Genomic DNA, 23745 nt, shown 5'->3' on the forward strand with positions numbered 1-23745 from the left:
GGCTCCTGGCTGTGGCCTGCCTCAGTCCCAGCTGTTCAGCCATTTGGGGAGTGAAATAGTGAATGGAAGACACTCTCTCTGTCTCTCTCTCTGTCTCTCTCTCTCTCTGCCTTTCAAATTAATAATCTCTTTTCAAAAGTCAGCATCGACAATGCACACGACAGCAGGACTTTCCCCTGGACAGCTGGGGCAATGTCAGACATGCCGAGCTCTGACGTCACCTGCAACCGAGAAACCGAATGCGGGACGTCCTGACACCTGCTGTGGCCCGCTCTTTCCCAGCAGAGCACTGGCTGGGATTTCCAGGGGGATTCGGCTGTGGTGCACACCAGACACACTGACAGCTCGTGTGGGGGCCCTTTCTCGTTCCCCCTTTCCTACAAACAAGAGACACCCCCCAGAGGGGTCCCTGGAAGGGACAAAGGAGATGGCACCACCAGCACAGCTGGCAGAGGCCCCAAGCCAAGACGCAAAGTAAGACAGAAAGTGGGTTCCCCATAGAAACCAGGGGATGTGGAGAGGCCGGCAGAACGACGCCCTCTGCTGGCTGGGAGGCCACGCTCGGCCCATCCCTCCAGGCCCTGGGGAGGGCTGCTCCCTGCCTGCCCCTGGCTCACTGATGGTCCTGGAGCCCTTCACGCCCCCCCCCCCCCCAGCCACAGAGGTGGAGGGCGTGGCTGTGCCCCCACGTCCCAGGGCAGGGCCCCCTGACAGGCCCGGCTTTGGGAGCTGGCGGGGAGGTGACGGGAGGCTCCCGAGACGGTCTGTGCCTTGGTACTCCCCGCATGCAGGCCCTGGCCCGTTCTGGCCACTCCTGCAAAAGCCCCGAGGCTGGCACGGACAGAGAGGTCTGTGCAGCACACACTCTGGAGGCCCCTGCACGCTCAGCACCTGCTCGGCTCTGGCAGGGGTCTCGTGGCAGGCAGCACCACCGTGGCGGGAACGTGCGCGGGAGTGGGGCACAGAGAATGCACGTGAGAGATCTGGGCGGTGCCCGGCTTCCTCCCACAACTCCTTCTCTCAGGCGCTGATCCAGGCCAGGAGACCTGCGCTAATGCCTCCTGAGCATGGTGCTATTGACCTCACCACCTCCCCCACGACCTCATCACTTCCACAATGACCTCACCACCTCCCTCATGACCTCACCACCTCCCCACGACCTCCCCACCTCCCCCACGACCTCGACATCTCCCCCACAATCTCACCACTTCCTAAATGACCTCACCACCTCCCATATGACCTCATCACCTCCCTCACAACCTCATCACCTCCCCCACAACTTCATCACTTCTACAATGATCTCACCACCTCCCATATGACCTCACCACCTCCCATATGACCTCATCACCTCCCTCACAATCTCATCACCTCCCCTACAACCTCATCACCTCCCCCTGATCTTACCACCTCCCCCACAACCTCACCACCTCCCATATGACCTCATCATCTCCCCCATCACCTCACCCTGACCTCATCACCTCCCCCACGACCTCATCACCTCCCCAATGACCTCACCACCTCCCATATGACCTCATCACCTCCCATATGACCTCATCACCTCCCCCACGACCTCATCACCTCCCCCTGACCTCACCACCTCCCATATGACCTCATCACCTCCCCCACAACCTCACCACCTCCCATATGACCTCATCATCTCCCCCTGACCTCATCACCTCCCCCACAACCTCGCCACCTCCCACAAGGCCTCACCTCTTGATGCCCCCTCACCTCAACACCACAGCAGCCAGGACCACGGTGCCAGCACGTGACCCCTGAGGACGCACCACAGCCAACCACAGCAGCCAGGACCACAGGCAGGGGCCTTGGGGCTCCTGGCTCACGCTGCTGACCACAGCCAACCCCGCACACAGCCCCGCCCCAAACCCGGCTTGCGCTGAGTGCAATCCCCGATCCCTGACAGCAGACCCGGGCGTTTGGTTGAAGCGAGCACTGAGAAGCCAGGGGTGTGGGCTCACAGGCACGCACCCTCACCCCAGACGCCGCCCTCAGCACTCACCCAGCGACCGCTCCTTGGTCTGGTTGGTCGACCTCACCACCGGGAGGCTGGCGCGTGTCCGGCTGCCTCGCGAGAACGGGCTCGGGGTGTCGCCCTCCGACATGGCTTCCAAGGAATCAGCAGACGCCTCCGACAGGTGCTCCACAGGGTCCGAGCTGGGGGGCTGGGGGCTGTGACACAGCTTGGGGCTTCTTGTCTGTTTTAGAGAAAGAGGGGAGGGAGGTGGTTAGCCATGACACCAAAAAATATTGCCAACACCACCCAGGCCTCCCGGTGCAGAGACACAGCGGAGTGTGCAGGCGGGTCACCCAGGAGAGGGAGCAGATCCAAACAGCGCCAGAACACCTGGTTCCCGAACATTCCGTGGGGATTTCCACCACGGACGCCCACCCCCACACATGCTGCCTCCAACAGGGAGCTGAGGACCGGCCACCGCACAGGAAAAGATGGATGCCAAATCGGTCCTTTGCCACAGGGCCCGGTTGCTATGGTAACCGGGGGATGCCCGGTGGGGACAAGGCGCCCAGAGCAGGGCTATGTGGACGCAGCCAGGCTTTCTCCAGCAGGGGGACAGCTCCCCAGATCGGGAAACTCGGACAGAAAGCATGAAGGGGCTGTCGCTGACCCTCGTGGGTCACAGGGAGCGTCCATGGGAATTGAACTCAAATCAGCTACCCGTGATGCCGCCATGGCAGGGCCGGGCACCTCAGCACTCACAGCCTACAGTCCACACTCTTCCTCGAACGTGAGCTACAGGCTCAGCCACGTGGGAGACTCAGAAACACGCAGACGCGTGACCAAGTCCAAGAACTTCTCGACCAATGGGTAAGAATTTGTGGGGCGCAAACCAAAACACAATGGCTTCACCCAGTCAGACCTCTCAGCACCTGCCTACTAAGCACCTACTCTGTGCCAGCCACAGAATGATGCACGGAACAAACCCAACTCCTGCCCTCCTGGGGCTTGTGATAAGAGTGGGGGACAGCCGTTACCAGTCGGCTACAGGTGCAGTGTAGACTGTGGGAGGTGGTGTATACAGGTGGAGCGTCGGAAAGCACGGACTCTGATCTCAAAGAGGGGGGAAGCTGGGGCAGGTGGCCAGGCAGAGGGTAGGGGCAGGGAGATAGAAAGCTGCTCTAAGTACAGGGGACAGCATGTGCAAGGGTCCTGGGGCAGAGACAAGTGGTGCGCAGTGGAGACGTGGGCTGGGAGTCACAGGGAGGATTTTCAACTTGACTCTAGGGTCACAAAAGCCACGGAGGCATTTAGAAAAGAGGAGGAAGCAGCAGTTGACACATCTTTTACATGACTGCACGGCACAGAGAGGGCACCATGAAGGGATCAGGCTCCCCGAGTGCCTGATTTCAACCGTCTCTGCCCCCAGGGCCCGTCCTTGCCTTGCTTGGACTCCCGGGCACTGCCGGGAGGGAGAAGGCAGATGCCAAGGAGCCAAGCTGGGGTTCGGGCTTGTTTGTCGACCTTCGTTTCCTTTAGGTCGTCCCAAGGCTGTGATGCACCAAGGCTCTTAACTCGCAAGGTGGGGCCACGCCCGTGCAGCCCCAGGGCCCCCAGGGTCACCCTCTGCTCTGGCTGCCTGGAATTCCTTAGTGCCCCAAGGCTTCAGCCCCACGGCTCTGTCGGGGCTGCCCTGGGGTGCCTGGTACTGGACGAGACCGTGGGTTTCTTCCCCTCTTTCCTGCTCTCCGTACAAGGAGACCCAACATGGCAGTAGCATGCCTGCACGGTGCAAACCCCTGTGTCTGCCGCCCCTCCCCGGAGCATGCCAGGAAGGGAAACAGAAGTCAGCCCTGCATCCCTAAAGGGGCTTTGAACAAGGAGCAGTGTGCAGCTGTCGCACACAGCACTGGGGACGTAAATGCAGAACACTGGACCTCAGCACTGCCTGCCCGTTCCCTTTATTTATGTGTTTACTTGATTGATTGACTCGAAAGGCACAGGGACAGAGGAAGACTTCCATCTGCTGCTTCACTCCCTGAATGGCCACAATGGCCAGGGCTAGGCCAGGTCAAAACCAGGAGCCAGGAGCTTCATCCGGGTCTCCCAAGTGGGTGCAGGTGCCCAAGCACTTGGACCATCTTCCACTGCTTTCCCAGGTGCATCAGCAGGGAGCTGGACCAGAAGTGGAGCAGCCAGGACTTGAACTGACTGACGCCCATATGGGATGCTGGGGTGGCAGGTGGCCACTTAAACTGCTGTGCCACAGCACCGGAAGCCAGAGTTACCTTTTGATAGGTTAACTTATCTTGTCCTTCTGGTTGTCAGAAACAAACAAGCAAAAAAACTGGGAAACTGCCAGCCAGGGACAGCATTGTCAACAGGGACTCCAGGCTACAGAGGCCATCCTTGAGGGGAGGGAGGAGGAGGGCGAGGAGTCTGGGGAGGAGCCAGCTGGCTGCTCTGTCACACAGACGGGGAGGGGCCTGTCCCCAGCACCATGACAACAAGATCCCGGTTTTGGCCCAGTTCAGCCCTGGCTGCTGTGCGCATTTGGGGAGTATACCATAGAATGCAAGATCTGGCTGTGTGTGTGTGTTTCTACCTCTCTCCCTTTCCAACAAATATTTAGTTATTGAAAACAAACAGGTCAACCCTTGATATGCACGAGGGACTGGTTTCGTGAACGAGGACCCCAGACTCCGTAGTCGCTCATGGCCTCTTAGGTAAAATGCCCCGTGTTTGCCCACACCCCACATGCATCCTGCCGCTTAACTTAATTCACCTCCAGATCGTGGGTAACACCCAACACTACACACGCCAAACAGTCGCTGTGCCGTATTGTTTGGGGATGAGGACAAGGGTAAGAAAACTCACACAGGTGCAGGACAGAGCCGCGCTCCCACCCACATTCAGGCTGCATTTGGTTGAATCCCTGGCTGGGGCAGGCACAGATGCGGAGAGAGAGAGAGCAGACCAAGCCACGCCTTCTGCCTCTGTCGAGCTGCGTGGCCACGGCCAAGGCCAAAGGCTTTTATGCATTTTGGGTGTCACTGGGTGTCAGTAGCGCCCCACTTGTATCTTCATAAAGAGGCCCATCCCCAGCTGCAGAGAGGGCTAAGTGGAAAAATCCCAAAGTAGATCAACAGACAAGCACGCTGCATAGGGATGAGTGGAACGGGCTCTTGGGTTCACGCAGGAAAGTGTTCAGCCGTGAGGCAGAGAGGAGTGGTGAACAAGGCAGCAAGGTTTAATGGGGCAGGGCATCCACCCCTCTGCGAACAGGACGAGAGAGAGAGAGAGAGAGGGCGCCTATTCTACATATAGACAGCAGTTTCTAAGGGAACAGGCCCGGCTCTTCCTGCCTCTTCTGCACAGTGCACCTGCTGAGTGTGATGGGGTAAAACTCCTGCAAGGTCTTACTACCCAGACCCAGCGTTATGGGCAGGGCCAGCAGGCTGGGACCCCGGCAGGGCTCCCAGGGTGGGCGCAGGACTGGGCAGAGGTTCCAGCAGGCTGGGACCCCGGCAGGGCTCCCGGGGTGGGGGCAGGGCTCTGCAGTGTACGATACCCGGCTGCTTCTAGGGTGTGCCTTCCAGGCTCTGCTATCCCTATATGAAATTTCTGCTCCCCTCAGGCCCCACACGGAACCTCCCCTCCCCCTCCCACCTGCCCAGCACCCCCCTCGCCGAGTCCGTCCTTCAGTGGGTAGGTGGTCTCAGGTGGGCTTATTTCCACACTCAGGAAACAGAAGCCGGCACCCGACTCCGAGCAGGGACGAGCCCGTATGGCCGTAGTCAGCGGCAGAACTACTGGACGGCACGGTGTGTCACGGGATGGGTACGGGCACCTCTCTCACAGCACAGGCAGAGCCCCTGCCTAGGGAGCCCCAAAGGGACGCAGGCCCGGTCCTGCCTTCTCGTGTGCGCCCCGTCCAGTCCATTCCAGCCAAAGGGATCTGTCCTCACCGCGGGCCCCGGGAAAGAGGACACAAACGCTACGTGAAACAGTCCCATTTCCACGCACGGCCACGCAGCATCTGGCGAGAATCCAGGAACCCAAGGACTCCCCCTCCCAAAAGAAGACGCGGGCAAAGCCACCAAATCCGTCGGGGACAAGCAGGCTGCCCTCTGCACATCTCTCCCTCTCATGCAACATAACGCTAAGGATCCTAAAAGGTGGCTCCAGGAAAACACAGAACCCCGGCTGCTTCCCGCTTTTCAGCTCCACGGCGGCTCGGAGGCGAAGCCGCTTCCTGTTCCGCCCTTGAGGGGGTCCAATTCTGCTCGGACCCGCTCCCACGGCCCTGCACATGAAGCACTGGGCCCTTCCAGGTTCCAGGGCTGTGCGTCGGCTGCCCCCGCCTGCCTGCTGGCCCTCCCGGAACAGGACCCGAGTACCACCCACGCCTGGCTGTCTGTGAGCTCCTACCCGGAGCTGGGCTGGCGGGCGATGGGCAGGCCTGGCTGTCTCTCTCTTCCCCTTGAGTCAGGAAGTCCGATGGCCAGCAGGCTCCACGCACAGCTCACCCGAACCCACCCAGGCAGCCCTGCGTTCAGGCCACGAGCCCTGGGCGCTGTGTCTGACCAGCAGGGGGCAGGTTGGTCACTGCTGCTGCCTCCCCTGCCCTGCCTGTTATCTGAATACCACTCCTTCGGATGGATGAAGGCTCCAACAATGTTTCCTTTGATTGTTTAATCAAGGACAGAGACTGCGCCCCGTGAAGGATGAACCAGCATCACTTTGCTGCCTAATGAGAATATAGTATGGTATCCCTAGTGCCCGGGAGTCAGTTTACCATTCACATGGACCACGGCACCTGCGTGGTCACCTCACTTCCTCCTCCTCCAAGGTTTTCTGTCTTAGGATGTTCGGTGTGTCTATCTTAGGGCGGAATTCTCTCTACTGCAAGCAGCCTTGAGCTGATCCAATAACTGATCTCTCCCTCCCTCCCTTTCTTTCTGGGACCAGAAAGGTAGACGGTACAAACAAGCCAGGTGCTGACCGCCAGGCTCCAGCTCCCATGGCCCTCGGGGGTGGAGGGCAGAGCCAGGCAGCAGGGCGTCTACCAGGCGCATTCAGGGAGGCCCCGCAACAGGTGTCTGGGCGAGCCTTGTGCTACCCCAGCAACCAAAGCAAAGGGATCCGGTGCAAGACTTGGACATCTCACGTAACCTACACTAGCGCCACGTACGGGCTAGGGACTGGCCTGAGAAAGGTTCCTAACAAAAGCCAGGGTTAGACCCACCCCTGCAGCACAGGCCACAGGCCCCACGCCTACAGCCTCTCTGCCTGGCTGAGGCCCCCACCCTCAGCGTGGGCGTGTGTGGGCCAGGGAGATCTGAGATGGCCTCACCGGCCCGCAGGGACATGGAGAAGGCTGCAGGGACACAGACAGAAGAGTTCCTGTGGACGTCCCGGGCCACCAAGCCAGCAGCACTTACTGCTGGAGCCTTGGCTATGTCGGAGAAATCAGATTTGCTGTGACTTTCCAACTCCCGTTCCAAAGACATGCACACATGCAAACCCGGGTACACTGCTCACTCCCCTGAACCCAGGCGCACACACAAACACGTGCACACACCCCCGACAGCAACCGCCACCCGCCTGGCGTCACAGGAAGCTTTTCTAGCGAAAAATCGCCTTGTCAAGTCCTGACCAGCTTCGTGCGCTATGCTGCTCTCTCCCTAGTTCTGCTACAGCAACCATCACAGCGTGGGAAGGGACAGATGGAAGACTCATTTATGTATTTGAAAGGCAGAGAGAGAGAGAGAGAGAGAGAGAGAGAGAGAGAGAGAGAGAGAGAGAGAATATCTCCCATCTGCTTGCTCACTCCTCAAGTGACTGCAACGGCCAGGGCTGGGCCACACACAGAACCCGGAAGGCAGGGACCCAAGTACTTGAGCCATCACCTGCTGTCTCCCAGGGTGCACAGCAGCAGGAAGCTGGATCAGAAGCAGAGCTGGGCCTCGAACCCAGACCCTCCAATATGCGATGCCGGCGTCCCGAGGAGGAGGCTCACCCTGATGCGCCACCGTGCCCTGTCCCGTGTCGTCACGTGACTTTATGGAACGCAGACTGTGACACTGTGACACTGCTAACACGGCTCTGAGCCCACACGATCTTCGGGATGCTGACCCCATGGAGTCACGGTGAGATTAAGAGCGGGAAATGCCCAGGGCAGCAAACTGTGAACTGTGAAAGAAGCCAAGCCCCAGGCTCTCCTCCTGGGGGAGCCCAGGATCTCTCTCACCAGGGGTTCTAGCCGGCTCAGCCCCCACAGCACCTGGGAGGTTCTCGTTGTGGGGAGCCAAGGAAGAGACAGAGACTGGAGTCCTTTGATTGGCCCACCCGGCCTTTCTCTTGTGAGATCAGCCAATGGTGAATTCCAGCTTCGAGAGAGAGAGAGAGAGAGAATTCGGGGGGCCGGCATAGTGGTGTAGCAGATAAAGCCACTGCCTGTGAAGCCAGAATCCCATATGGGTGCCGGTTTGAGTGATGGCTGCTCCACTTCCGATCCAACTCCCTGCTAATGGCCTGGGAAAGCAGCGGAGGATGGCCCAAGTGCTCGGGGCCCTGCCATTCATGTGGGAGACCCAGACGGATTTCTTGGATCCCGGCTTCAGTCTGGCCCAGCCCTGGCCATTATGGCCATTTGTGGAGTGAACCAGTAGATGGGAGATCTCCCTTTGTAACTCTGCCTTTCAAATAATCAATCAATCACTCTATCTCTAAACTACATACACAATGTCGACAATTGACTACTGGGGCCAGACCACCTCAAATCCAATCCCAGCTCTGTCACTGGTAAACTGTGTGGCCTCAGGCAAGTTTCTCACCCTCTCTGTGCCTCAGGCTCCACCATCATAAAACGAGGATCCTGGCACTCCGACCTCACAGGGTAGCTGTGAGAAGCACCCAGCAGAGTTCCCAGCATATAGGAAGTTCTTTTTTTTTTTTTTTAACTTTTTTTTTTGACAGGTAGAGTGGACAGTGAGAGAGAGAGAGACAGAGAGAAAGGTCTTCCTTCCATTGGTTCACCCTCCAAAGGCCGCTGCGGCCGGCGCACCGCGCTGATCCGAAGCCAGGAGCCAGGTGCTTCTCCTGGTCTCCCATGGGGTGCAGGGCCCAAGCACTTGGGCCATCCTCCACTGCACTCCCGGGCCACAGCAGAGAGCTGGCCTGGAAGAGGGGCAACCGGGACAGAATCCGGTGCCCCGACCGGGACTAGAACCTGGTGTGCCAGTGCCGCAGGCAGAGGATTAGCCTAGTGAGCCGCGGCACTGGCCAGCATATAGGAAGTTCTATGGAAATGTGTTTGCTCCCATCATTATAATGATTGACATGCCCAGACCTAGCATCGGACACGCCAAGGCTGCACACAGCGTGGGAGTGTGGGCAAGGCAGCTCCCTGTTCTGCCTCTGAGTATCTGCCCAGCTGGACGGGTGGGTGGGGGTCTCCACTCACCACACAGCTGTGCCAAGAGCCCCGGCTTGCAGGAGCGTGACCACTGCTGACCCCATAACCCAGCTTAGGGGAAAGTGACTTAAGGATTCCGAAACCAGCATGCAAGGAGCATCCGGTTCATCTCAAAGCTCATCATGGCTAGAGAAACGCTTGTGTTTTACGAAACACAGCCGGCGAGCGCTCGGCTTCGGCGGTTCTCGGTCAAGGCCGGCTGGGGCACACAGGGCAAGGGGCAGGCGGGAGGAGGCAGCGGCTGACACGGATTAGAAGGCCACGCGCAGCAGGGTAGGGACACACGGCACAAGGTGAGGAGCCACTCAGGTTGCAGGAAGAGAAGGTGGAGTACTAACTCGCTGAGAAGACTCGATTTTCATCAAGTACCTCTGAATGTCAAGTTCTCCCTGGAGAGAGGTCAGCATGCAACGCAGAGCCTGTGCACCAGGAGACAAAAGAACAGAAGAGGGTGAGACCGTGACGGGCGCAGGGTGGGCGGGACGGACCCCCCATCCACTCCGCGTGGCGATGCAGCCGCCGACCTGACCCTGGGGACCCCGTGGCCCCTCCGTCCTCGGCTGGCAGCCAGGATGCTTGGAAGCATGTCTGTGCTCTCAAACAGTCCCACGGTGGTGCGTCTGAATTTGCCATTGCCACTAGAGGATTGTGTCACGCTGACCCCTTGTCCCCTTGGGTGGCCCCCGGATGCTCAGTGTGGCAGCTCAGGGCCGGGGTTCAAGGCTGCCATCTCTAAAATGCTTGTTTGTTTGTAATCTGAGAGACAGAGACAGACAGCATAAAACAGAGGGAGACAGAGAGTGGTAGCGGGAGAGGGAGAGAGAGAATGAGCGAGCTCCCATCAGGGGCTGGCATTGTGGCATAGCTGGTAAAGCCACCACCTGTGACGCTGGCATTCCTTATGAGCGCCGGTTCAAGTCCCGGCTGCTCCACTTCTGATCCAGCTCCCTGCTAATGTACCTGGGAAAGCAGTGGAAGACAGTCCAAGTGCTTGGGCCCCTGCACCCACGTGGGAGACCTGGATGGAGTTCCAGGATCCTGGCTTTGGTCTGGCTCAGCCCCGGCCATGGCAGCCTTTGGGGAGTGAACCAGAGGATGGAAGATCTCTCTCTCTCTTTCTCTCTCTGTGTGATTGTCTTTCAAATAAATAAATAAGTCTTAAAAAAAAAAAAAGAAAGAGCTCCTATCTGCTGGTTACTACGAGGTTGGAGCGGAAGCCAGGAGCCAGGAAGCAGGAACACAGCCCAGCCTCCCATGTGGGTGCCAGGAACCCAGTCACTTCACACATCAGCACCTGCTGCCTCCCAGGGCCTGCGTCAGCAGGAAGCTGGAGTCAGGGGTGGATGTGGGACGCGGGCATCTTGTGGGTGCCACAGCCGCTGGGTCAAGTGGCCACTGCACAGCTGCCGTCTTGTTCAGCACAGACCGCTGGGGCCCAAGGGTGTGCCAGGCTTCTCAATCAGCACACGTTCTTGCATTGGAACCAGGTGGACCCTGACACATGCCTTCCATGTACGAAGCTAACTGTGCCACTATTTTATTAATGTTATTCTCTTTGCCCTATGGACTTACTATAGAGAACTTAATTTTAAAAAATCACAGTAGAGGGGCCAGCACTGTGGCATAGTATGCTAAGCCTCTGCCTGCAGCGCCGGCATCCCATATGGGTGCCGGTTCTAGTCCCAGCTTTTCCTCTTCTGATCCACTTTTCTGCTATGGCCTGGGAAAGCAGTAGAAGGTGGCCCAACTGCTTGGGCCCCTGCACCTGTGTGGGAGACCCGGAAGAAGCTCCTGGCTCCTGGCTTTGGACTGGTCCAGCTCTGGCCATTGTGGCCTTCTGGGAGTGAACCAGAGGATGGAAGACCTCTCTCTTTCTCTCTTTCTGTCTCTGTCTGTAACTCTATCTCTCAAATAAATAAATACAAACTTTAAAAAAAATCACAGAAGAAAAAAAAGTTTGTGTCTTAAAAAAAAGTGAGAGTCTCCATAATCCTCACCCACGGATGACGAGTTTTCCTTCCACTCAACCCAGCCGAGGAGGTGTCAGGGCTGCGTGGGTTATTGTACTGTAGGCATACAGAAGGTGCTTCCGAAAGTGCACGAGAGAAATGCAATCAGCAGACACGTTTATCTTGGTGCCAAACCGTTTGAAACCCAAGCATGATTTTTAATACTATTCACTTCCATGGAGTTTTGGAAGCAGCCCCCTGCACCCATCTGGATCACCAACGCACCTACCCAGAGACCTCTAAATAGCATAACGGACGTACACTCATCCGTGGTGCGTATCTCCATTCCTATGTGTGTGCAGAAATGCACACACACTACATGTGTACACGCATGCACATGAATGCTAGGTGTGGGCGTGCCTATGTCCGAACAGCTTTGTGTTATTTAGAACCAAGTCCCTCCCATTCAGGATACAAGCACCCACAAGCAGAAAGAGGCCCTCTGAAGGCAGACATCAGAATGATAGGAACCACGGGAAAGTATTCTACTGGAAATACACTCGGAGGTGGAACAAAGGAAAAAGAAAAACCCAGGTGGCCCATCAGCAGAGGGCCACTTTCCAAGGTGAGCAGCCTCTGGCTGGAAAGGGGAGGTGGCGGCGGAGCCCCTGGCCTCTGCCTGGACACTTAAGGCTCCATCCACTACAAAGGAAATGCCTGAAGTACACCCCAAATAAGCAAGCCCCTGGATGCTCGGTACATCCAAGTGTGAGATCACAGCTCACATCTTAAACGACAGCCATGGGCTCTCAGGGTTCTGAAATGAAACACAGAGGACGTTTTTGCTTCTTGAGTTGGTTCTGTCGGAGTGAAAAGGGTTTTGCTTTTTTAAAAGATTTAATTTTTTGAAAGGCAGAGTTGTAGAGAGAGGGAGATAAACACACACACACACACACACACACACACAGAGACAGAGACAGAGAGAGAGAGAGAGAGAGAGACAGGAGCATCATCTGGGTCTCCCACATGGGTGCAGGGTCATCTTCTGCTGCTTTCCCAGGAGCATCAGCAGGGAGCTGGATCAGAACCGGGGCAGCCAGGACTCGAACCCACTGTGCCAGGAGGTCGGGCCCCCGGGAGAGGTTTTGAGCCCTACAAGCTTTGAGTCTGACACTCAGAAAACAGAGAGAAAACTGACTTTGCAGAGGCCTCTGGCAGACAGCAGCTAACTCCAGGGTGGAGAGTTCAGCGCCCGATGCCTGGCTTTGACTGTGAAACAGAAACAGCTCCTGAGAAATCTGCGTCGGGGGAAGGGACCCGTCGTTGATACGCACTTGGTGGTCCATGACGATGGTGACAATGGTTTACCGAGTAGCAAGGGAAAACCCAAAATGCTCATCCCCTCGTGGAAACGGCTGGTGAAACAGAACCCCTAATTCTAGTGTCCCTAAAAGCACGGACAGGAAATCCTGGGGACCCATCTCGCCCCTCCCCTAGGATGGCTAAGGGAATCTGCTGAACTGAGGGAGGATACAGCTGGCCGGACAAGATTCCAATCGCCGGATTCAAGGAGTGATTTGCCTCTCCAACAGATAATACCCTTGATGGCCAGTACTGTCCAGAGGGGATTGCTCAGGGGAATTCCAGGTCCAGACAGGGAAATCCCAGCTCTTGGGGCAGAGGGGAGTCACCACCTGCAATTAGTGGCCCCTCCCCCAACTTACTGAAGCCCTCGTGGCCAACATAAAAACTCCCTCTAAAGGGCATGACATCATCGACCCATCACAGGAAGGTCACAGGTGCCACTGACCAACCAGGAACTCGGATGTGAGCTGATCATGCACCTCTCAGCCCCGGTTTCAATCTACAGCAGCCTTCACCCCTAACTCCCCAGGGAGCCTGGGAATGAGTCGCAGCCGCCCGGCTCCTTGCGCTGAGCTTTGCAATAAACACCTGCTCTCTCCTACCGCTCCGATGTCAGGGATTGGCTGACCCAAGTTTGGGGTTCCTATAGCAACACCTTCAACCAGTTTTGGGGGAGGCTGTCTTGCAACAGCAGGATAGCAAAAATAACAATGCCATAAAGACTCACCAGAAGGACTCCCTATTCCAAAGAATCACGAAAAATTCAATGGCACCTTAAGGGGGAAATGGCGAAGAGAGAAATGACGGGATACTTCTCTCACATGGGTCCTCCTAGAGATCTCTCTGCAGGCTGGAGACAGGCAGAAAGGGGAGGTCCCACGGCTCTCCTGGGACTCCGGGGCTGACGCGCTCACCTGGGTAAACGCCTAAGGCACACAGGTCGCAGAGAGAGGCACACAGGTCGAAGAGAGAGCCCCACGTGAGCAACACACACGCCATAGTTACAACATCTGAACATGCAGCAGTTTGCTCCTTGTGCTATTCCTATTCCTTAGTTTTCTACAATAAAGGCAACTACCTAATAGTGTAAAAATAAAAGTCTTGGGATAGACAGCAACAGTGACATGGATGTCTCCAGGGAGCAAAAACGAAGAATCCCAAGACTGCTGCGATGTAAGAACTCACCCAGAGTGCCAGCTGTGGTCGGCACGGGTGGCTATCCTGACAGGACCCACACAGCCCGTCTTGGGACAGTTTGGGAGCAAAGAGGCTGACCGTGGCCACACAGAAGGCGTTGAAGAAGCAATGGCCAGGTCCGCACCAGAGGTGGCCTCCCGGCCACAGTCACCCACCAGATCCTCTTCTAACATCAAGATCTAAGTGCCAGAGCCCCAGGGAGATTTGTATTCAAGTGTCTGCTTCCACGGACACTCGCTGCCTTCCCCTCCTCTCGTCCGACCTGGTCAGCATCTCTCTCTGATCACCACCGCGGGGTGTTCAGTCTCCAGCCCCACTTGCTCACAGACCCGAGGAGTACAAGATGCTGTTTTCATGCCGTTTCTGCCTGCCTGCTTTGGAAGCCCCAGAAAAGCCACTGCATTTCCTTTAAGCCCTGAGTTCCTCACCTGTAAAATGGAGAAGACACCGGGTAAGGAAAGGTTGTCGGGAGGAAGACGGGCGGGGGAAGCTGGCCAAGCACTTCACACCATTCCTGGCACTCAGACTGAAGCTGCTGGGGAGGTTACACCGTTCTAAAGACACTTTGCTTGAACAAATGAACGGGCAGTCAATATTAATAGACGGAAACATTTGCCTCCCCTTTTGGCTGAGCCATTCCAGTTCTCACAGCTGATGCCAGGGAAATGCAGAGTCCACACAAGGCGGCTGCAGTGAGGTGCTGTTTAGACATAGTGGTGCTACCACGCAGAGGAGCAAACCCTAAGCAACCACTAACGGTGATGATCAACCCTGGACCAATACAGAAAGCCACTCACACATACAATGGAGCGGACAAAATCCCATCAGCCAAAGTGCAATATGCCTTCAGATCCTGAGTCTACAGGTCCAGAAAAAACTGAGTTAAGTCTTCGAAAAGTTCACAGAAAACATATATTATGAAAAAACCACAGTTCTCAATTTTTCATAGGTGAATAAATTTATCTTTTTAAAAAGCTATTTAGGCTGGAGCCGCGGCTCACTAGGCTAATCCTCCGCCTTGTGGTGCCGGCACACCGGGTTCTAATCCCGGTTGGGGCGCCAGATTCTGTCCCGGTTGCCCCTCTTCCAGGCCAGCTCTCTGCTGTGGCCAGGGAGTGCAGTGGAGGATGGCCCAAGTGCTTGGGCCCTGCACCCCATGGGAGACCAGGAGAAGTACCTGGCTCCTGCCATTGGATCAGCGTGGTGCGCCAGCCCCAGTGGCCATTGGAGGGTGAACCAATGGCAAAAGGAAGACCTTTCTCTCTGTCTCTCTCTCTCTCACTGTCCACCCTGCCTGTCAAAAAAAAAAAAAAAAGCTATTTAAATGTTTATAGTATTTGAGAAGCAGGAGACAGAGAGAGACACAGACGGATGACAGAGACAGACAGACAAAAGAGAGCGCTCCAAGAACTCCATGTGGGTCTCCCACACGGGTGGCAGGGGTTCAACCACTAGAACCATCACCTCTTACCTCCCAGGGTGTGCGTCTGAAGAAGAGAGAATCAAAAGCAAAGCCAGGCTTTGAACGTGACATTCTGATGTGGGATGCAGTCACCCCAAGGACAACCCCCTACCCTCAATTTGTCTTCAATTCCATTTTTCCATGAACTTTTTGAAGTACTCTTATATGCCAATATATTCATTGAAGCACTCCTTGTGGGCCATCGGATTATAAATAAATGATGTGTCCACTCAATCTGTTCTTTGTAAGTTTCAAAAAGCAATTAAAATAAGAAGCTATGTTTAGGTCACCTAGCATTTAGCATCAAGGGACTGGTGCTTGCTTCTCTGATCTGTGTCTACTTCCAGAACCCTCGGTGTGGACTGTGACTTTAATAAATACAGATGAACTTCAGACAGCGGAGACAAGGTCTTCCTTGGGAGTTCTGCCAACGAGAAAAACCATCAGAGCATATTTAAATGCATAGCCCCTTTATTCCCTAAAATCCTGCAATCACTTTGTTTTCACATGTGGTATTGTCTCCGTGGCACCACTAGGGGGTGCCCGGAAGCTAGTGAGTTCAGTAGAGTCCAGGCAAACCCAAGGGGATCCTGTGATGGAGAAAGCAAAACCTCCTCATCGCCTGTTCTGGGTCAAGCTCCATCCTCCTCCTGGTACCTCCTGGAACCTCCTGTTCCATCTCACTTTGTCTGGAGGGACCCAGTCTGTGACAAATACCGCAGTGGGCTGACCGCCTGCAGGGTTAACAGTACGGAGGGAGGGGAGAGGGCTGACTTCTCCAGTCTGATGATTTCACAGTTGCCATGGAAGAACCGGAAGCTAACAGCCCCTGTGACCTGGGACTACAGAAAACGACAAAAGCACCTGTTGGAGAAACGATCTTAGAAGGCTCTATCCTAGAGACACACAGTCTGCCCATAACGCACCAAAAATATTTCAGGTTATCTGGTGTTGAACACAAGGGACCCAGGGCTGGCTTTGCGGCACAGTGGGCCGGCATCCCATATGGGCGCTGGTTCGAGTCCCCGCTGCTCTCGCCACAGCTGTACCACTGTGCCCAGCCTCTGTGCTGACTGCACAGCCCTGCGGCAGGGGTGGCTCTGAGACACGGCAACACTAACCCTCCTCATTCGAATGCACCAGCTGCCCAGGCCTCGGCTGGCTGGTGTGTCAGAATCAGAGCCCCAGAGTTCTTTCCCAGGCTTCCACGTTCCCAGTCACCTGGGAAAGGGATGGAGGTGAGCTCAGAGCAGAGTGCCCGCCCAGAGTTATACAAGGAGGCTACAAAGAGTCAGCCCGGGTCACCTCCTCAAAGGGCAACAGGTATTTTAAAAACTGCCCCAACGGCAAAGGAAGACCTTTCTCTCTGTCTCTCTCTCTCACTGTCCACTCTGCCTGTCAAAAAAAAAAAAAAAAAAAAAAAACACACAAACACACACAAAAAAACTGCCCCAAACAGGTGCGCCTGTAGACTTCAAGATGATGCGTTATTAAGAGGTTGGCTTGGGGCTGTTGCCTGCAAAGCCGACATCCCATGTGGGTGCTGGTTTGAGTCCTGGCTGGTCCACTGCTCATCCAGTTCCCTGCTAATGTACTGGGAAATCAGTGGAAGATGGAGCAAGTCCTTGGGCCCCTGAACCCACATGGGAGACCCAGAAGAAGCTCCTGGCTCCTGGCTTTGGATCGGCCCAGTCTGGCCGTTGTGGCCATTTGGAGAGTGAACCAGTGGATGGAAGACCTTTCTGTTTCTTCCTCCCTCTATCTCACTCTGCCTCTCAAATAAAATATTTATTTATTTATTTATTTGAAAGGCAGAGTGAGACAGGGAGAAAGGGAGGGAGAGAAAAGTAAGATCTTCCATCTACTGGTTCACTCCCCAAATGGCTGCAACAATCCAGGGTGGGGCCAGGCTGAAACCAGGAGCCAGGGGCTCCATCTGGGTCTCCCATGTGGACGGGCTGGCTCCCTCTAAAGGGCTTTCTCCGTGGGGGACCCGCCCTCTGCCGTCGCCCGCCCTGCAGTTCTTACGTCAGCTGAAAAGACTCATGGGAAAAGCGCAGCGCCTGGGAAGCTCTGGTGAGCATTTCCCTGCCCAGGTCGCCCAGGAGGGGGAGCAGCCTCTGACTGGACACACAGAGCGGCCAGCGCCCGCCACTCAGGGATGGGGAGAGGCCGTGCAGCTGGGTGCGCCGCCCTCTGCCGGGGTTTGCAGAGAGGCCGGGCCTGGCCCTGAGCTGGGGCGCTCGGGTGGGCTCCCCGTGGAGCTGCCTCGGCGCCAGCCGCTGGGACTCTCATCCCCGTCCAGGGCAGCAGGCAGCGTGGTGGCTTCTGCGTGGACCGTGGAGGGCACAGGGGACTCCCGCAAACCAGAAGTCATCCTGTTCCAGGCACTGCCTCTGCACTCTGCCAGCGCATAGCTCCTGGGTGAGCTAAGCAGCACCGTGGACTCCACTATTAAAAGTGTGAACACCACTGGGATCCAGCCGTTGCCCTACTGCACAGTCATCCTACTCAATAATTCAGCAGAGGGCCGGGCATCTGGCCCAGCGGGTAAGAGCCCGTGGCCCACAAGGGAGTGCCAGGTTCCCACGCTCGGCCCTGACTTCTGGCTTCAATTTAGTGCTAATTCTGACCCCGGGAGGCGGCCGTGGTGGCTCAAGTACGTGGGTTCCCGCCATCCACGTGGGAGACCTGGATAGAGTTCCGGGCTTCTGGGCGTTTGGGGAGTGAACTGGCAGCTGGGAGATCACCCTGTCTTGTCTCTGTCTGAAAACAGAGAAACGCACACACACACACAAGCCTTGCTTCCAGGAGCGCTGTTGAGGGGAGATCTGGCCATGGAAGGGCTCTGGGCCAGGCCTCAGGGTCCTCCCCATCAGCTGCTTCTTGAGATCTGCTGTTGGGTTTGACTTCCCCCGCCCCATTGTCCCTGACAGCCTAGGGGACGGGCCTCCCTGAGCTGTATGGAGCAGACCTTTGCAATTAAAAAAAAAAAAAAAAGTGGAAAATGTCTCTTCACCTTTAGCAGAATCAGAAAATAATTTTAAAAGTCTTGTAAAACAGAAAACCAAAGGAAAGAGGAGTGACACGTGCGCTGGGAATGCAGACTTGGGGTGGCCAGGGGTCCGCTGGCTCCAGGCGGTTGCCTGTGCTGTTTGAGAGACCCCCATGTGTGGTGTGGGAAACAGGTGCGCACTCCCAGCCCTGGGGGTGTGTGTGTCCACCTGCACGGCACGTGCGTTCCGGAGAGGCCCACGAAAGCCAAGCCAACTTTCATTTCTGAATTGGCTCCAGATTAGGATTATACCAGAGCTTTTTTTTTTTTTTTAAACTTTCACTTATAATTTCCCTCCAACTCACTTTGTATCACTTAATGTACATTTGTGAACATACATTTGTAAAACAAGCTGAGTCCACAGTGGCTAACTTCCACACATGTTTTAGGAGGAAATTGGCCACTAATCCTTCTAGGATCAGAATCCTGGGGCCAGCACGACGGTGTAGCAGGTCGGCTGCCACCCACCATGGCAGCATCCCAGAGTCAAGCACTAGATCAAGTCCAGGCTGCCTCACTTCCAATCCAGCTCCCTGCTCACGCGCCTGGGAAAGCAGCGGAAGATGCCCCAAGTCCTTGGGCCCCTGCACCCACATGGGAGACTGGAAGAAGCTCCTGGCTCCTGGCTTCAGCCTGGTCCAGCCCTGGCTGTTGCTGGCATTTGGAGAGTGAACCGGTGGATGGAAAATCTCTCTCCCTCTCTCTCCCACTCTCCCTCTCCCTCCTACTCTGCCTCTCCATTCTGTGTCATTCTTTCAATAAATAAAATACATCTTTTAACTAATAAACAAACAAAGCCGTGCCGGGGGCTAGGATGCCGTGCCTTGTGCCTTCCCGCTCACCAAGCCAGCTCGCGCCCACGGATGACAGAGGAAGCCTAAGCAGGAGCAGCCTCCTCAGATTCTAAAGTGGCTTTTACAGACCTCTGTGAGCACCACAGGAGATGCACTCACACGGACGCAGGTAGTGTGCATGTTGTTTTATTGATGAAAAGTGACCAACATGCTAAGGTTCACCCACTCGACAAACACTGGAATATGACTTGGCAATTCTGACCCATGCAACAACACCGTGAACCCTAAGGGCACCACTTTAGGTGAAACAAACCAGCCACACACACACAGCAAAATACTGCACACATAGCCCAGAACTGCCTAACTCCTAGCAACAGGAGTCAGTAACCTGGGGCTGTGGGGAGAGCAGGCTGAGAGCTGTGTTTTACTGGCTACAGAGTTTCACTTTTATCAGATGAAAAGTTCAGCAAGTCAGCTGCACAGCTATGTGGGTAAGCTTAGCCCCCATTGAACTGTAGCTGCTCCACTTCTGATCCAGATCCCTGCTAATGCACCTGGGAAAGCAGCAGAAGATGCCCAAGTGCTTGGACCCTGCACCCACGTGGGAGACCAAGAAAGATCCTGGCTTCAGATGGACCTGGCTCCAGCCATTGTGGCCATCTGGGGAGTGAACCAGCAGCAGATGGAAGACCTCTCTCTCTGTCCCTCCCTCTCTCTCTGTCATTCTGCCACTCAAATGAATAAATTTTTTTTTTTTGACAGGCAGAGTGGACAGTGAGAGAGAGAGACAGAGAGAAAGGTCTTCCTTTGCCGTTGGTTCACCCTCCAATGGCCGCCGCGGCCAGCGCGCTGCGGCCGGCGCACCGCGCTGACCCGATGGCAGGAGCCAGGAGCCAGGTGCTTTTCCTGGTCTCCCATGGGGTGCAGGGCCCAAGCACCTGGGCCATCCTCCACTGCACTCCCTGGCCACAGCACAGAGCTGGCCTGGAAGAGGGGCAACCGGGACAGAATCCGGCGCCCCAACCGGGACTAGAACCCGGTGTGCTGGCGCCGCTAGGCGGAGGATTAGCCTAGTGAGCCGTGGCGCCGGCCTCAAATGAATAAATTTTTTAAAGATTTATTTATTTATTTGAAAGTCAGAGTTACACAGAGAGAGGAGAGGCAGAGAGAGAGAGATACAGAGAGAGAGACAGAGAGAGAGAGAGAGAGAGAGAGAGACAGAGAGAGAGGTCTTCCATCCGATGGTTCATTCCCCAATTGGCCGCAATGGCCGGAGCTGCACTGATTCAAAGCCAGGAGCCTGGAGACTCTTCTGGGTCTCCCATGCAGGTGCAGGGGCCCAAGGACTTGGGCCATGTTCTACTGCTTTCCCAGGCCACAGCAGAGAGCTGGATGGGAAGTGGATCGGAAGTGGAGCAGCTGGGTCTTGAACTGGCGCCCCATGGGATGCTGGCACTTCAGGCCAGGGTGTTAACACACTGTGCCACAGCGCCGGCCCCTCAAACGAATAAATCTTGAAACAAAATAAAGGTCAAGACAGTAAATTTTATGTAAAGCACATATTATAACAATTAAAAAATACTGTCAACAGTTTAACTGAACAAAAAGAGAAAAAAATGAACAACAAAAAAAGGACAGTTTATAACAGGTTTTTCTGCAAAGTAGCTGAGTACGAGGTATCTTCAAAAGGTTTCTGGGCTGGCGCCACAGCTCACTAGGCTAATCCTCCGCCTTGCGGCGCCGGCACACCGGATTCTAGTCCCGGTCGGGGTGCCAGATTCTGTCCCGGTTATCCCTCTTCCAGGCCAGCTCTCTGCTGTGGCCAGGGAGTGCAGTGGAGGATGGCCCAAGTGCTTGGGCCCTGCACCCCATGGGAGACTGGGATAAGTACCTGGCTCCTGCCATCGGGTCAGCGCGGTGCGCCGGCCGCAGCGCGCTGGCCACGGCGGCCATTGGAGGGTGAACCAATGGTAAAGGAAGACCTTTCTCTCTGTCTCTCTTTCTCACTGTCCACTCTGCCTGTCAAAAAATAAAAATAAAAATAAAATAAAAAAGGTTTCTGGAAGGGGCAGGTGTTGGGATGCACTGGGTCAGCCACCCCTGGGGATGACGCCCACATCCCACGTCAGGGACAGAGCCTGGGTTTGAGTCCCAGCTACTCTGCTTGTGATCCAGCTTCCTGCTAATGCCTGGGAGGCAGCAGGGGACGGCCCATGTTCTTGGGTCCCTGATACCCATGTGGGAGGTCCAGATAGCGTTCCGGGCTCCAGGCTTCAGCCTGGCCCAGCCCTGGCCATTGTGGCCTTTTAGGGAGTGAACTAGAGGATGGAAGACCACCCCCCCAATCCCTTTCAAATAAATAAAAATAATGTAACAATTTTTTATAGTTCCTGGAAAATACATGAAAACAAACAAACAAAAAAAAACCTGCATGTGCCTCTCACAAAATTTTTGCACCAAAACGAGAGTTTCTTTAATTCCAAGAACTTCTGCAGAACGCTCACGTACAAGGGGGCAAATTATTCTTAGCACATCCTGTGTGCCCAGGGGCCTGTGGAATTCAGTGGAAGTCTCCTCCTAACAGCTCTCTGCAGAAGGACTGGCTCTGGACTCAATCCAGCTGGAATGCAGATCTCAATCATCTTTCCCTTGGGCATCTTCCCAATCTTTCGCTGCCCTGAGATTCTGACCCTGGCCCCCAGCTCCCATGCAGGGCGATGCTAGATGCCCGCTGGACAGACCCGAGCTGGGCCGCAGCGAGTGGCCTGCTGCTCTTTGCATTTGGCCAAACGCTGCCTTCTTGCTGCTCCGTGGGCAGCTCCGTGCTCCACGCCGAGGGGAGCTCCAGCCAAGCACCACAGCTGTCTCCCGAGGGCCACCTGCCAGGGCTCTCACAGCCGCTTTCTGTGTGTTGGGAGGAGGCGGCCGCTGACCTTCTGTGCTAATTATCAGTGAACAAGTTACGCCACTTGGCCTGGAAAAAGTTAGCTACATCGGGAAAAAGGCTATTCCGGGACAACAGAAAACACAGCCCTTGTTCCTCAGCCCCAGGCTGCTTCTTACTGGGGCCTGGGATAAGTGAGCACCTATGTCTGTTTGTAAGAAACAACAGGAGCCCATGTTGTAGCACAGCCGTTAGGTCGCCACCTGCAGTGCTGGCATCCCCTGTGGACACTGGCTCGAGTCCTGGCTGCTCCACTTCGGATCCAGCTCCCTGCTAAGCCACTGGAAAGCAGGAGGAGATGGCCCAAGTGCTTGGGCCCCTGCACCCACATGGGAGACCTGGATGGAGATCCTGGCTCCTGGCTTCAGCCTGGCCCAGCCCCAGCCATTGTGGCCATTTGGAGAGTAAACTAGTGGACAGAAGTGCGTGCTCTCGCTCTCTCTCTCTCCTTCCTCCCACCCCAACCTCTCTCTGTAACTCTACCTTTCAAATAAATAAATAAACCTTAAAAAGAAAAAGAACCAACTGTCATTAGCTTACCATGCAAGGGCCCCCTGGAGGGCGGATATTCGATTGTCCGATTGTCCGAGAGCCTGAGATAAGGACTGTTCTTAACGGTATCAGCTCACCGAATCCACCGTCTGTTCTGACTCAACAGCCAGGACCCAACCCTACCATTAAACATATGGAAGACAGAAAGAAATCTCATTCATTCTCCCTTCACATAAACAGCCAGGGCTCTCCCTGGGACTGCACCATGTACAAATAAGGAGATTTTCAAATCAGGGCTGTTCTCTGAGCCACATTCAAGTCAAGATCTGCATAGAAGAAAAAGTGACGTCGCTGTTACTCGAAGCTCATTCTCTGTTAGCAAGTGCCCGACACGCACCAGGGAACGCCTTCGCTACCCACGTTCTTGCAAAAGGAAGGCTTGGGGCTTCCACATTCCCCAACAGCAAGCTCAGGACGGAGTCCCGGGCTCCACCCCAAACCTCTGCCCCTGCTCTGTAAGAGCTACCTCGGAGGATGAACAGGTCCCAGCGACTGCCAAGGACAGTTTTGTGCTGCCAGTCGGGACAGGGTGAGCCACGACTCCATCCCTCCATACCAAGGGACGCCGCACAGGGAATACAAACACTCTTCTTGCCGAAGACCTGCAGGTGCAGGTGAATAGGTACGGCCGCATCTGACTTCTGGTCAACCATGACAGAAGAGAGATTTATTATGTATTTGTTTGGAAAGACAGAGACAGACACACACACGGAGACAGTTCCCATCCACTGGCTCAGGCCCCACAGCCAGGGTCAGCACCCAGAGCCAGGAATCCCATCAGGGTCTCCCATGTCGGTGCCAGGGACCCAGCCACTCGAGCCCGCCCCTGCGGCTCCCAGAGGGTGCAACAGCGGGGGCTAGACCAGAAGCAGAGGGGTCAGCACTCAACCCAGGCTCGCTGATGTAGGACATGGGGTCTCACCAGTGTCTTATCTGCTATTTGGATGCTCCTCGCAATACTTAAATTTATTT

General features: G+C 55.6%; 1 protein-coding gene across 23 annotated transcripts in view; it reads right to left on the reverse strand.

Annotated features, from left to right (window-relative positions):
• Window positions 1-23745, reverse strand: part of KIAA1217 (KIAA1217 ortholog) — a 657029-nt gene that overhangs the window by 127256 nt on the left and 506028 nt on the right. For 13 of the 23 annotated variants that reach the window (XM_070056139.2, XM_070056122.2, XM_070056129.2 and 10 more), the window contains 2 exons: window positions 9794-9874; window positions 2021-2216 (listed from right to left, as the gene is read on the reverse strand). In XM_070056139.2, coding sequence (XP_069912240.1) covers window positions 2021-2216; window positions 9794-9874 — 277 coding nt within the window. Of the gene's footprint in view, window positions 1-2020; window positions 2217-9793; window positions 9878-23745 lie in introns of those variants that run through there. The other 10 variants (XM_051821008.3, XM_070056130.2, XM_089312457.1 and 7 more) reach the window with 2 other exon arrangements.

Source organism: Oryctolagus cuniculus, chromosome 13, assembly GCF_051225735.1.
Source record: "Oryctolagus cuniculus isolate XC-2025 breed Fujian yellow rabbit chromosome 13, ASM5122573v1, whole genome shotgun sequence".
NCBI lineage: Eukaryota > Metazoa > Chordata > Mammalia > Lagomorpha > Leporidae > Oryctolagus > Oryctolagus cuniculus.